The following is a 13,700-nucleotide window of genomic DNA, read 5'->3' as shown; positions in this document are numbered from 1 at the left end:
GCAGACCTTAAGTCAGTGGGGAAGAGAGCAGACAGGCAGCTGATTCAAATCCAAGACAAGATCTGAGCCAGCCAGCAAAGTCGTGCTGACCTTCTGCCAGCATTACTGCAGTCCCCCAAGCACAACTTTGGGCACCGCATCCTTGGGAAAGATGGCACTGGGGAATGCTGGCAGGCCCTTCCCGACAGCTGCCTCTGCTCTGTTGCAGCCTGATCGAGTGTTATCACTATGACAACCTACAGGTACAGGATTCACACAGCGGCAGGAGCTCAGGCTGACCATGGTTGCATGTGCATGGCTCAGAGCAGGGCTCCTCTGCCCTAGAGGGGAGAAAAAGCACATGGAGCCACAGGTGCCTCTCCCCTGCCTGTGTCCTGTCACTTGCTCGGGGTGTAAGGCAGGGTGGGTGTTTTAGAGACATCAGTAGTTAGGATTCTTAATAATCTTCTCTGGGACAAAGTAAAGAGAGAGTAATTTTTCTTCTCAGTTTCCAGAGCCCTTCTTGGGGAAATCACCAGATTTATGAGAATATAAAGCTGCCCTTAAAACTCTGCCTTCTTCAGCGTAATTAAAAGGTAAAACGCTGCCAAACCTCATGTACCCTGCCTGCCTGTGTGTGTGCGTATTGTGTGTGTGTGTGCGCGCATGCACACATACTTCTTTCACTACTATGACAGCACATGCTCCCCAAAGCTATTCAAAGCATTAGAAATATAACTCCTCCCTCCAGTGCCCCGTGTATGTGCATGGCTGGGGCTTTCTGCTTCGCCTCACTCCCATCTGATCGCAGGGCTGACAGTCACGACTCTGCTCTACACCTCCAGGCTTCACACAGAGGAGAGGAGGATCGGGGAAAGGAGAGAAGCAGGCACACTACTGCCCTATGGAGCCATCAATAACTTGCTCCCCTCGCAGCAGAATTGCATAGAGAAGGGGAGGGGGGGAAGGAGGAGGAGGATAAGGGAAAAAAGAAAATCCAGAGAATTCTGCTCTTGTAAATGTAGTGAAACTGAGTGGTTGGAGTCCATTTGCTCAAGAAGAGCAGAGAAGAAAGAGGACATTAAATGAAAAAAAAAAGCAAGAAAGGTCTGTAGCCCTTTTTCCTGATAGTCGCAGTGTTTTAGAGGTAAAATGATTCCTCCGAGCAGCATGACTGAAGTCAGCGTGGATAGCGTGGACAAGAGAAGGAAGTGGAGAGCACAGAGCAGCCCCCCTCTCCAGCATCAACCACCAGCCAGGAATCAAAGGTACTTGAAGAATTAGATGTTTTCTTTTCCTTTTTATTTTTTTTTTAACTCTTCCCTTGTTTTGAAAAGAGATGTGTGCTTTGATTTTATTTGCAGCTCTTTGCTTAGGATCAGCAGTAGAGTGCTGTGAGCCACCCTCTGATTGCGGTGCCTGCTCTGACACTCCTACTTCTGACTTCTGAATTCTCCCTGTCACCTGGGAGGCTCAGGTTCTGAACTGGAAAAACATTTGCCTTTGAGATGTTTGTGTCTGCGGAATTTGGTTTGTATTTTTCACCTACCTTAGTACTCAAATGACCTGGGATGGAGTAATGGGGTTCAGGGTAGGGATCGATGCCAAACAGATGATTTTAGTTATTTTCACACTGAGCATCAGATCGCTTAAAGGGTTTTGTTCATAGTTGGAAAGATTGATTTTCTCACAGGTGTGGAGAGGAGAATTTTGTTGGGGGCTTGGGATGTTTCACCTGCCTCATCTATTCTGGCAGACCCATCGGTGAACTTTCACTGTTTAACAAGCCAGCAGTTGAAATGGGATATAAGAGGCAGTTTTGGCACAAGAGTCATTATGTACACTACCTGGAAAATGATTTTTTTCCCCCAGCCTTTTATGTATTGATCACTAAATGTGGTTCAATTTACCTTACTGAAAACCAACATCCAGCTCAGACGGCATGACCTCAATTTTTAAATTGACTTGCACGTGAAAAGTTTTTCTGTCTGCCAGTATGTGACTTGGAAGATAGAGGGGTAAATGGAGAAAAGTATGAATCTTAGATAATGAATGTTCTCTGCGGCTTTTCTGGATAATGGACTTTTACTTATTCTCTGCTTCCTACTTATGATTGATACCATGATAGCACCTGCTAGATCTTCCTGTAGGCTTCCACAGTGATGCTGTGTGCTGGGTAAACATGTAAGAATAGGGAGGTCCTTGTCACTAAGAGCTTACAGCTGATTAGAGCCTTAGGAAGCACCGTATGAGCAAAACAGCCTGACAGGGAAGGTTTGTGTTGGCCCGTGTTTGAAGGTACTGGCTGCCTGGGTCTAATGTAGGAAGGCTGCTCCTACATCCACAGCCTTCTAATATAGGAAGGCTGTGGAAGGTTATTCCACAGTTACAACTAGGTTTCCGGAGCACGAGTTGCAAGAGTCTCTGTGTGAAGAGTTCTGACGTGGGCTTTGGGATTTTTTTAAGATGCTGTACTCCAAGGAGGATAGCTAAGGTATTCCCTATACAAAACAGCCTCTGTAAAAGAAAAGAGCTCTCCCAGCAACAATAGCATTACCTATTCACACTGTTCACCATACACACTTGGCACTACTGGTATTTACATATACATATTTACATATACGCTGCTGCAGTCTCCCTGGTAGTGGAAATGAAAAGTAAATGGATTATGGTTTCAATCCCAGGCTGTAAAAGGATCATTTTGATGGGTACCTAAATCTTTTGCAGAGAGCACTCCCTAGAACTCTGAGTTGTTATTTGTCGGTGGAAGCTCAGCCCCCAGGGAGGTCCCAGAAATAACAGGAGCCTTCACTGCACTGCATGTGCAGGGCTGTGCCCAGGGCCTGGAAGGCTCTGTGCTCCTTCTGCTCCCAGCTACAGTCTTCACTCAGTGCCAAGCAAGTGGATATGGAGCTCGAGATGCTGCTCACATGAGGGACTTTCCCACCGGGTGACAGAGCACTGTGCCCAAAATGAAAGAACAGGCAGGAATCCTAAATCTACAGAGGGAGAAGTGCTACAGGTAGGGATCTTTCTTGCTGCATGTGAACATGCTCTTAAGGATGACAAAAGAAGTTAGGCACATCTGGCAAGAGAGCAAATAGACTACTAAATGGTTTATAATCAAACATTCTCATCAGTTTCCTCAATCTTGTGAGCATTTCAAGTGATACACTGCAATAGGCAAAATCTGTGGCTGTGTAGTTGATACCATTACTTGCATACAGATATTTTAAGTAAACATATAAACTGTGTATTCACATTTTAGAACTACAGATAAGAAAATGTGTTGTATTATTTTGATAAATGGAGTCAAGAGAGCCCTCAGATCATTAGGAGAATTGCTTTCTTTTTTTTTTTTGGTCCTAGTAAACTGGAGGATGGAAAAATTCTCAATGATTTCACAAAAACATTATTTTTTATTATTATTTTTTACAAAGGGAGTTGATATACTTCAGAAGCTAAAGACTCTGACAAAAGTATAAATCGGTGTGTGCCAACAGCCTGTGCACAAGTTTTATCCATGGTGTCCCTGCTGAGGGAACTATCCTGTCATTCACAGAGGCCTAACCTTTCTTGAGGTTTCTGTGTTGCATAGGTTAACAAGTTCTTCTCTTCTGCAGTTACTGCAGAACATTTTGTGCAGTATCTAATTACCCCACAATAACTTGTTTCTGTGGCAAAACACTATTATGACTCCAAATATAGAAACAGAAACAACACGGATAATACCAACCTTCAAAATGCATTTGAAAACATTTCAGCAGAAAGACAATTTTAAAAACTAATGTTGAGTTAATGTGGAAAGCTTGCTTCCAGTCTTTTTTAAGTAGATCATGGTATCAGATAGTCACTTACAGTACCAAAGTCCAGTAAAAGGGTTTTATCTAGCATACTTCAGACTGTACTCAAAAGATGATACAGTGGAGATATTGCAATTCCTGACTAGCATGAGTTTGAGAGGCAGAACTTTAGGTTGTTACAAGTAGCTGAAACTGTGAGGAATGACTCTCAAAGATTAGTCACACAGATCTGCCACAGGAAAGCAGCTCACTTTAATAAACACTGAAACTTCCCACTGCTTTTTTCTTATGGATTAGGAGTATATTTACAGGTGAGCACACTCAGATGATGAAAGCTGAAAGATCAGTGCATGTCCTCCTTGTCATGAGCATCTCACAGCTGAATTTCAGTGCAGCTGCTCAGAATGAGGAAATCAAATGCACTTTCAGTACACCACCATTGCCCGGGCCCTATTTACACGTTAGAAGTATATGTTTGCCTTGTGGTGTAGTAGATATATTGTTGTATTCTGTGAATGTGTCTTTGGGATTGTGTGTCCTCAGCTACATTACACGTAACACCTCCAGTGTACTGTCTTATTAATATAACTTCAAACAGATGTCCAAAGGCTAGTAAACTCACTGTATCTGGGCCATCCTATAGAATTATATATATTGCTGCTGATCTAAAAACCCTAGAGCTTGAATGGTTACGAATGCGACAAAACTAGTAATTAACTTATTAATTTATTGCTCTGGAAAATATTTGCTTCAGACCTAAGTATGACTTGAGTGGATACTTAAAATATATTAAGAACATAACTTTATGAGGATTACCATATAAATGCATATAATTGCTAATACGATTACATGCATGTGTTTGTAGTCACGTCTCCTACCTGTTTGGATCCTTCACATCTGGCTTCCAAGAAGGCAAATGGCCAGTTTGACAAACAATTTTGTAGAATTACAACTTAGCAGGGGAGGAAGTCATTAGCTAATGGATCCTAAGGAAAGATTTATTCTTGTTGGTAGCAATAAAGACACCACTGCACACTGGTACAATCTCTAAGTTAGCAATAGAGGCAGAAATCTAGTGGCAGTGATCAGATATTTCTCATGTGTCTTACATGCACACGTACCTTGGAGTTTAATAAAGAAAACTAAAATATAGGGACATATGAGTCAAAAGAAAAGATTCATACACCTGGCAATATTTTTATATGTTTTGGCATAGTTGGCACACAACTCTGTTAGCTTTATCCTTTTTATATTTAGCTGGCATTTCTCAAAGAAGAGGAAAGAGACCATCTGCTGATTTCTCTCTAGGTGTGAGTCAAGGCACTTTTGCTGTATTGTGAATAATGGCTGGGGGTATTCATAGACAATGGACTACATCTTAGAAAATGCCCTTTCCATTTTTAAATTTTAAGGGTACCTGAGCATCTGCTTAAGCTAGCAGCAGAAGGGTTGGTCAGTACTGGACTTCAAACTATTAGTGTTTCATTTAAAATATGTAAAACATCTGTCCAGTTCTTTCATGCACCCCAGAAAGGTTATCAAGCCATGATCCTTGCTATTGGAAGCATTCTGTCATGTAGAAGTTACTTACTTGTAGACAGCAGTGGATATCTGTGAAGGCCAAATATTCTTTCACAGCTTTGTCCATTTCCATCTACTTTTTATAAGCTTCAGCTGCAATTGTGATGTGCTGCAGTAATACATCTTTGGTGTGAAAGCTCCACACCATGATTTCATTGTCCTGACAAAATTGCTTACACTTGGGTCTGTTAAGTAAGTTGAATAGCTGAAAATGAAAAAGAAAAAAGAAAAAAGAAAAAAAAAAAAAAAAAAAAAAAACACTCCAATTAAATATGGCATTGGACTATACGTTTCACAAAATAAATGAATCCATCAGTCTGACACTTCCGTACATGGTCTATTCAGCAGACACTATTCAGGGAAATGCAGGCTATCTTCAAATTCAGGAAAGACAATTCAGGAGATGTAGCACAATTGTACTTTCTAACATGATATATAATACATAAAATGGAAGTTTTTGAAAAGCAGTGAACCAAGTAAACCATACAGTGCTGAAGTTCAAGATGTAGACATAAGTTATTTATATACCCAAATCAGTCAAAAAGGTTGAACTTACTTTGTCCTGTCCTACTGGTCTAGTGGAGCAGTATTGCTTATGTAAATTTTCAAAACCAGGTGTTAATATTAGATACTGAACTAACATAAACAACTTGAAACTCTTTGGATTTTAATAGGATTCTGTGAGATTTAAATCATGTAGGATTTGTGCTATGCAGTTACACAGAGATCTTCCCTACTTAAATAGTTAATACTTTATGAGGCTCCATGGATGGTTATGAATAATGGATAATGAATATTTATTTTATAAATGAATATTTTAAAAAGGCAGGGAGTACGGTGTACAGTTAGTGTTTCACCCTCCATACTAGTGATTAATATTCAGTATGTAAACTACTGCTACAGTCTTCAAAGGAACCCCAAACAGCTTTAAAAAATCTTGTGGAAGCATAAGAAAAAAAAGGGTTCTCCTTAAATCTTACCCACATGCCTCTGCATAAAACAGTGAGTATGTACTGTGAAGGTAAGACGAAGGGAAAGCAATGAGCTTAACTACTTTAATGTGTTACTTTTTCATGAAGTGTTAGATCAGATTATGTACAGGAGGATTTCCTTAGGAGCAAGAAAGTAATACTCTGTTCCTATCAATAATTTCTTGAGCAGTTCTTACATTTACATTTATTTTGGCCTTTCTCTCTTTCTTAATCTTTCCCTGATTAAAACACTCTGGTATTGCTTTTGCTTTGATATATATATGTCAGATCATTTCTTAGGCTCATTGAGGTATCTAAGGCAAAACAGAAATGTCATTTCACTCTCTTCCATCCACACTTTCTACTTTGCCAAAATGAAGAAAGTGTCTAATATCTTTCAACAACTAAAGATGACTTGACTTAACTCTGAAGTGGTTAAAAAAAAAAAAAAAAAAAAAAAAGATTTACTAAGAAGTGCAAATTTTCACTGAAACAAAACAAGTTGTCTTCAAAGCTGGAAGACAGTCCAGCCCTACTATCACAGCCTGTTACCCTGTACCCTGTACTCTTTTTCAGAAAGTAATGCTATTGAATTCAGAATTTACTGCCACTTCTTTTGAAAGGCTGTCTCAACACCTGGATGAGGTGTTGAGACACGATGGATGAGGTGTTGAGACATCTCAATGGCTATGAGATGCCCTCTGCTCTCCTCTTCCTTCTAACTCCAGTTTAATTTAATTTCTGTCCAGCTTGTGTAGCATTGTATTTTTCACAGAACCACAGAATTGAAGGGGTTGGAAGGGACCTCGAAAGATCATCGGGTCCAACCCCCCTGCCAAACAAGTTCCTTAGAGCAGGCTGCCCAGGTAGACATCCAGACGGGACTTAAATATCTCCAGAGAAGGAGACTCCCTGGGCAGCCTGTTCCAGTGCTCCCGTCAACCCTCACTGTGAAGAAGTTCTTTCGCATGTTGGTGAGGAACTTTCTGTGCTCTGTCTTGTGGCCATTACCCCTTGTCCTGTCCCCACAAACCACTGAAGAGAGGTTGGCCAAATCCCTCTGTCTCCCACACCTCAAGTATTTATACACATTGATGAGATCCCCTCTCAGTATTCTTTTCTCCAGGCTGAACACACCCAGGTCTCTCAGCCTAGGGAAGCTGCTCCAGGCCCCGTATCATCTTTGTGGCCCTCCGCTGGACTCTTTCCAGGAGATCCCCATCTTTTTTGTACTGGGGAGCCCAGAACTGGACACAGTACTCCAGGTGAAGCCTGACCAGGGCAGAGTAGAGGGGGAGGATTGCCTCCCTTGACCTGCTGGCCACGCTCCTTTTAATGCACACCAGGATCCCTTGTCTTTCTTGGCCATGAGTGCACAGTGCTGGCTCATGGTCAACCTGTTGTCCATGAGGACCCCCAGGTCCTTCTCCTCAGAGCTCCTCTCCAGTAGGTCATCCCCCAGCCTGTACTGATACATGTGGTTGTTCCTTCCCACATGCAGGACTCTACACTTGTTAAACCTCATTTAGTTTCTTCCTGCCCATCTTTCCAGCCTGCCCAGGTCTTGCTGAATGGCAGCACAGGCTTCTGGCATGTCAGCCACTCCTCCCAGCTTTGTGTCATCAGCATACTTGCTGAAGGCAGACACTATTCCCTCAAGGTCGTCGTTGAAAATGTTGAACAAGACTGGACCCAGCACTGACCCCAGGGGAACACCGCTAGTCACAGGTCTCCAGCCGGACTCTGCGCCACCGATCACCACCCTCTGAGCTCGGCCAGTCAACCAGTTCTCAACCCACCTTGCTGTCCACTCATCTGTCCCACACTTTCTCAGCTTTGCTATCAGGATGTCATGGGAGGCAGTATGGAAAGCCTTGCTAAAGTCAAGGTAGATGACATCCACTGCTCTCCACCCATCTACCCAGCTGGTGATGCCATTATGATGGCATCATAAGGCAACAAGGTTGGTCGAGCACATCTTCCCCTTGGTGAATCCATGCCGACTACTCCTCATAACATTCTTCTCTTCCAATTGCTTGGAGATGGCATCCAGAACAAACTGTTCCAACACCTTTCCATTTTTGATAATGTTACTTTAGTTCAAACAGTTTTTTCCTTTATTGGAAAAAAATCTGTGCTTCCATCAATTACTTTTGTATCTCTTTTGAGCCTTTTATTTTCTAGACAAAAGAAGGCAGGCTGATATAACATTAACTCTCCATTCTTCATCTCATTCTAGTAGCAGATCTGTGCACCTGTTTCAATTTTTGAATAATCTTTCTTGAAAAAGGGTGACTGAATTTGTGCACAGTATTCTGTATATGACCTTGTACAATACTACTACTGCTTCACTAACTTTCCCAGGAACCCTGCTTCTGTTGCCTTTTAGGTCCTTCCTGTACCTTGTTTATGTCTCCTCATCACTCTTTGGTCAACCTGAGGTCACCATTCATTTTCTCCTCTATAATTTCCAGTGAATAGTGTAGATTTCTCCATCCTCATCTGGAGTGGTTTGGAACAGGTCTCAGGTGCCTTGCATTTGCACTGTTGAGCTTTCATAATATTTCTGTGATTCCAACCCTCAAGCCCCAGGCCTTCTCAGTTTTGACGATGCCTCCAGCCTCATGTCAGAAGGAAATGAACTTCACAGAATCACAGAATTTTTCTAGGTTGGAAGAGACCTCAAGATCATCGAGTCCAACCTCTGACCTAACGCTAACAGTCCCCACTAAACCATATCCCTAAGCTCTACATCTAAACGTCTTTTGAAGACTTCCAGGGATGGTGACTCCACTACTTCCCTGGGCAGCCCATTCCAATGCCTAACAACCCTTTCAGTAAAGAAGTTCTTCCTAACATCTAACCTAAAACTCCCCTGGCTCAACTTAAGCCCATTCCCCCTCGTCCTGTCAACAGGCACGTGGGAGAACAGACCAACCCCCACCTCGCTACAGCCTCCCTTGAGGTACCTATAGAGAGCAATAAGGTCACCCCTGAGCCTCCTTTTCTCCAGGCTGAACAAACCCAGCTCCCTCAGCCGCTCCTCATAGGACTTGTTCTCCAGGCCCCTCACCAGCTTCGTCGCCCTTCTCTGGACCCGCTCAAGCACCTCGATGTCGTTCTTGTAGCAAGGGGCCCAAAACTGAACACAGTACTCGAGGTGCGGCCTCACCAGAGCTGAGTACAGGGGGACGATCACCTCCCTAGCCCTGCTGGTCACACTGTTCCTGATACAAGCCAGGATGCCGTTGGCCTTCTTCGCCACCTGAGCACACTGCTGCCTCATATTCAGCTGACTATCAACCAATACTCCCAGGTCCTTCTCTGCCAGGCAGCTTTCTAACAACTCATCTCCCAGCCTGTAGCTCTGCTTGGGGTTATTGCGCCCCAGGTGCAGGACCTGGCACTTGGCCCTGTTGAACTTCATGCAGTTGACCTCAGCCCATCGGTCCAGCCTATCCAGATCCTCCTGCAGAGCTTTCCTACCCTTGAGCAGATCGACACACGCACCTAACTTGGTGTAATCTGCAAACTTACTGAGGGTGCACTCGATGCCCTCGTCCAGATCATCGATGAAGATATTAAAGAGGACCGGACCCAGCACCGAGCCCTGGGGGACGCCACTAGTGACTGGCCTCCAACTGGACTTGACTCCATTCACCACAACTCTTTGGGCCCGGCTATCCAGCCAGTTTCTAACCCAACGAAGCGTGTGCCAGTCCAAGCCAAGAGCAGCCAGTTTCTTGAGGAGAATGCTGTGGGAGACGGTGTCAAAAGCCTTGCTGAAGTCAAGGTAGACCACATCTACAGCCTTTCCCTCGTCCACCCAGCGCGTCACTTTGTCATAGAAGAAGATCAGGTTCGTCAAGCAGGATCTGCCTTTCATAAATCCATGCTGACTGGGCCTGATCGCCTGCTTGCCCTGCAAGTGCTGCGTGATGACTCTCAGGAGGATCTGCTCCATGAGCTTCCCTGGCACTGAGGTCAAACTGACAGGCCTGTAGTTTCCCGGGTCTGCCCTCCAGCCCTTCTTGTAGATGGGCGTCACATTTGCTAGCCGCCAGTCAACTGGGACCTCCCCCGATCGCCAGGACTGCTGATAAATGATGGACAGTGGCTTGGCCAGCTCTTCCACCAGTTCTCTCAGTACCCTTGGGTGGATCCCATCCGGCCCCATCGACTTGTGCACATCCAAGTGCCGTAGCAGGTCACCAACCAGTTCTTCATGGATAGTGAGGGCCACATCCTGCTCCCCATCCCCTTCCACCAGCTCAGGGTACTGAGTATCCAGAGAATGACCGGTATTGCCGCTAAAGACTGAGGCAAAGAAGGCATTGAGCACCTCCGCCTTTTCCTCATCTCTTGTAACTAAGTTTCCCCCCGCATCCAGTAAAGGATGGAGATTCTCCTTAGTCCTCCTTTTTTTGTTGATGTATTTATAGAAACATTTTTTTGTTATCTTTAACGGCAGTAGCCAGATTGGAGCTCCAGATGAGCTTTGGCCTTCCTAATTTTGTCCCTGCACAGCCTCGCTACATCCTTAAAGTCCTCCCTAGTGGCCTGCCCACTTTTCCAAAGATTATAAACCCTCTTTTTTCTCCTAAGATCAAGCCACAATTCTCTGTTGAGCCAGGCTGGTCTTCTTCCCCGCCAGCTCGTCTTTGGGCACGTGGGGACAGACCGTTCCTGCGTCATTAAGATTTCCCTCTTGAAGAACGCCCAGCCTTCCTGGACCCCTCTACCCTTCAGAATCGCCTCCCAAGGGACTCCACGAACTAGTGTCCCGAGCAGCTCAAAGTCAGCCCTCCGAAAGTCCAATACAGTGGTTTTACTGGTCCCTTCCTGGCCTCGCCAAGAATAGTGAACTCCACCATTTCGTGGTCACTCTGCCCAAGACAGCTCCCAACAATCACATCCTCCACCAGTCCTTCTCTGTTTGTGAAGAGAAGGTCTAGCGGGCCACCACCCCTGGTAGGTTCACTAACCAGCTGCAATAGGAAGCTATCTTCCACGCTCTCCAGAAACCTCCTAGACTGCTTTCTCAGGGCTGTGTTGTGCTTCCAGGATATGTCCGGGAAGTTGAAGTCCCCCACGAGAACAAGCGCTGAAGATTTCGCAACTTCTGCCAGCTGCCTGTAGAATTCCTCATCCATCTCCTCATCCTGGTTCAGCGGTCTATAGCAGACCCCAACCAGGACACTAGCCTTGTTGTCCCTGCCGATCCTAACCCAAAGGGACTCGACCTTGTCATTTCCAGCCTCGAGTTCTACAACCTCGAAAGACTCTCTAATATAGAGAGCCACACCACCACCCCTTCTGTGCTGCCTGTCCCTTCTGAAGAGCTTATAGCCAGGCATTGCAGTACTCCAGTCATGAGACTGGTCCCACCACGTCTCCGTGATGGCAACCAAGTCGTAGCTTGCCTGCTGCACGATGGCTTCCAGCTCCTCCTGTTTGTTACCCATGCTGCGTGCATTGGTGTAGATGCACTTCAGCTGGGCCATTGCCTTATCCTCCGGCCTTGCCATTGTTCCCCCTGGCACAGCCCCAACAATCCTCGCTTCAGCCCCATCCCCCTTCCTACCTAGTTTAAAGCCCTCTCAATGAGCCCTGCCAGCTCCTGGCCCAGGATCCGTTTTCCCCTAAAAGATAGGGACCCGTCTGCGGCCATCAGGCCAGGTGCTGAGTAAAGTGCCCCATGATCGAAAAACCCAAGATTTCTGCGTTGGCACCAGCCCCTGAGCCACGTGTTTAACAGGTGGGCTTTCCGTGTCCTCTCTGTACCCCTCCCTGCCACTGTAGGGATGGATGAAAACACCACCTGCACTCCCGCTCCCTCCACTAACTGTCCCAGACCCCTAAAGTCTTGTTTGATAGCCTTCAGGCTTCTCTCTTCAATGTCATCACTGCCCGCCTGGACTATCAAAAGAGGATAATAATCAGAGGGGCGTACCAGGTTGGGAAGCTAACTTATCTAAACTTTGCATCAAATTCAGTAATGAAAATACAGAGAGCAAGACTGGCCCTAAGATGGCCAGTGTTGTTCTTTGAAGAACTCCACTAATGACCTTCCTTCGAGTTAGTACTGCTTTCAGCAGTTGCAATCTTCCGCTGAACTGACTTTCCTTTCTATCTTACAATATCTCCACTATTTCCCATCTTTTAAAGCTTAGCTAATAGATTCCTATTTGCTAGCATGCTGAAAAAATAATAAAATCTGAATAGACAGAATCTACCTCAACCTAGCACATTGTCTTTGCCTGGAATATTTTTCATCTTATCCAAGACAACCAGTCTACAAGGTTTTAGGGTTTTTTTTTGTTTGTTTGTTTTTTCTATATTCATTGAGCAATGCTAAAGTCAGACCTACAAATAATTTGCTGGGATCTCTTTTCCCCTTTCTTGAAACAGGCTGTCGTACCATCTATTTCTGCAAACTCTTTCCTATTATTCTTATTTTTTTGCCCCAGGATCATTGTTCTGGGAAGAAAGTGAGATGAAGTGTTCATTAAGTTCTGAGCCTACCTTTTATCCCATCTTTACTGTACCTCAGCCTATTTCTTTACCTTTCCTCAGCTTGCATCAATCCTTTGACATTTCCTTAAATGCCTTTTGCAGGGACTCTCATCTTTTCTTGTCAATTAACATGCTTAAAGCTAAGCAACTCAGCTTGAAAGATCTGATTTTATTTGCATAATGTATTTGTTTGCAGTTTTCTTTTTTCTCTTTTTCTTTCTCTTGCTCCCCTCTCCACCATTTTTTGTGGGCTGTGTATTTTCCTAATTTCCTTTTTGAGGTAACTATTTTCATGTAGTTTGCCAGGAACACACATGCACAGAATATTTTTATTTCCTTTCATTTCATGTTCCAGATAGTATTAACATATTTGCTTTGATGAAATTCTACACCTCTTATAAGTGCATCCAATATCTGACAGTTTCTGTTCAGTCTTCTTTACCAACAAAGCACATCTCTAACCTGATACCTCATGGCTAGCAAAGGCCAAAGCTATTGCACCACCCATGGCCGTGTGTGTTCATCAGCTCTTAGTACTTGCTGACAGCCAGCACTCATTAGCAGAGATGCAGTGACTGCTTACATTGCTATGCTGCTTTCCAGTCCACTGCTAAGACCTTCATACATCTTTTGGTGGACGTTAATTCAGACATATTCTAGCTTGTATCCTTCTGTGTCACATTCCAGAGTGTTATGTGGTGTAAAATAAATCCCTACGGAGTTGAAAGTGGTGAAGGCTTTGAATTTCTTCAAGGAAATGTAGCACATCAAAGGCTATCTTCCTGAACTACCAAACATTGTTTAGAGGTTCATTTTTTCCTTACAGTTTATTTAATTTAAACGGAAGTAT

General features: G+C 44.3%; 1 protein-coding gene across 1 annotated transcript in view; it reads left to right on the top strand.

The window, feature by feature from the left end:
- The first annotated feature begins 764 nt into the window (after positions 1 to 764).
- STAC (SH3 and cysteine rich domain) overlaps positions 765 to 13,700 on the top strand; it is an 84,158-nt gene continuing 71,222 nt past the window's right edge. The window contains 2 exon segments of the mRNA XM_032181420.1: positions 765 to 1,177; positions 1,180 to 1,247. Coding sequence (XP_032037311.1) covers positions 1,132 to 1,177; positions 1,180 to 1,247 — 114 coding nt within the window. The 5' untranslated portion in view covers positions 765 to 1,131.

The sequence above is a fragment of the Aythya fuligula genome, chromosome 2 (genome assembly GCF_009819795.1).
Source record: "Aythya fuligula isolate bAytFul2 chromosome 2, bAytFul2.pri, whole genome shotgun sequence".
Taxonomy (NCBI): domain Eukaryota; kingdom Metazoa; phylum Chordata; class Aves; order Anseriformes; family Anatidae; genus Aythya; species Aythya fuligula.
This window is presented reverse-complemented; position numbering and strand designations above follow the sequence as displayed.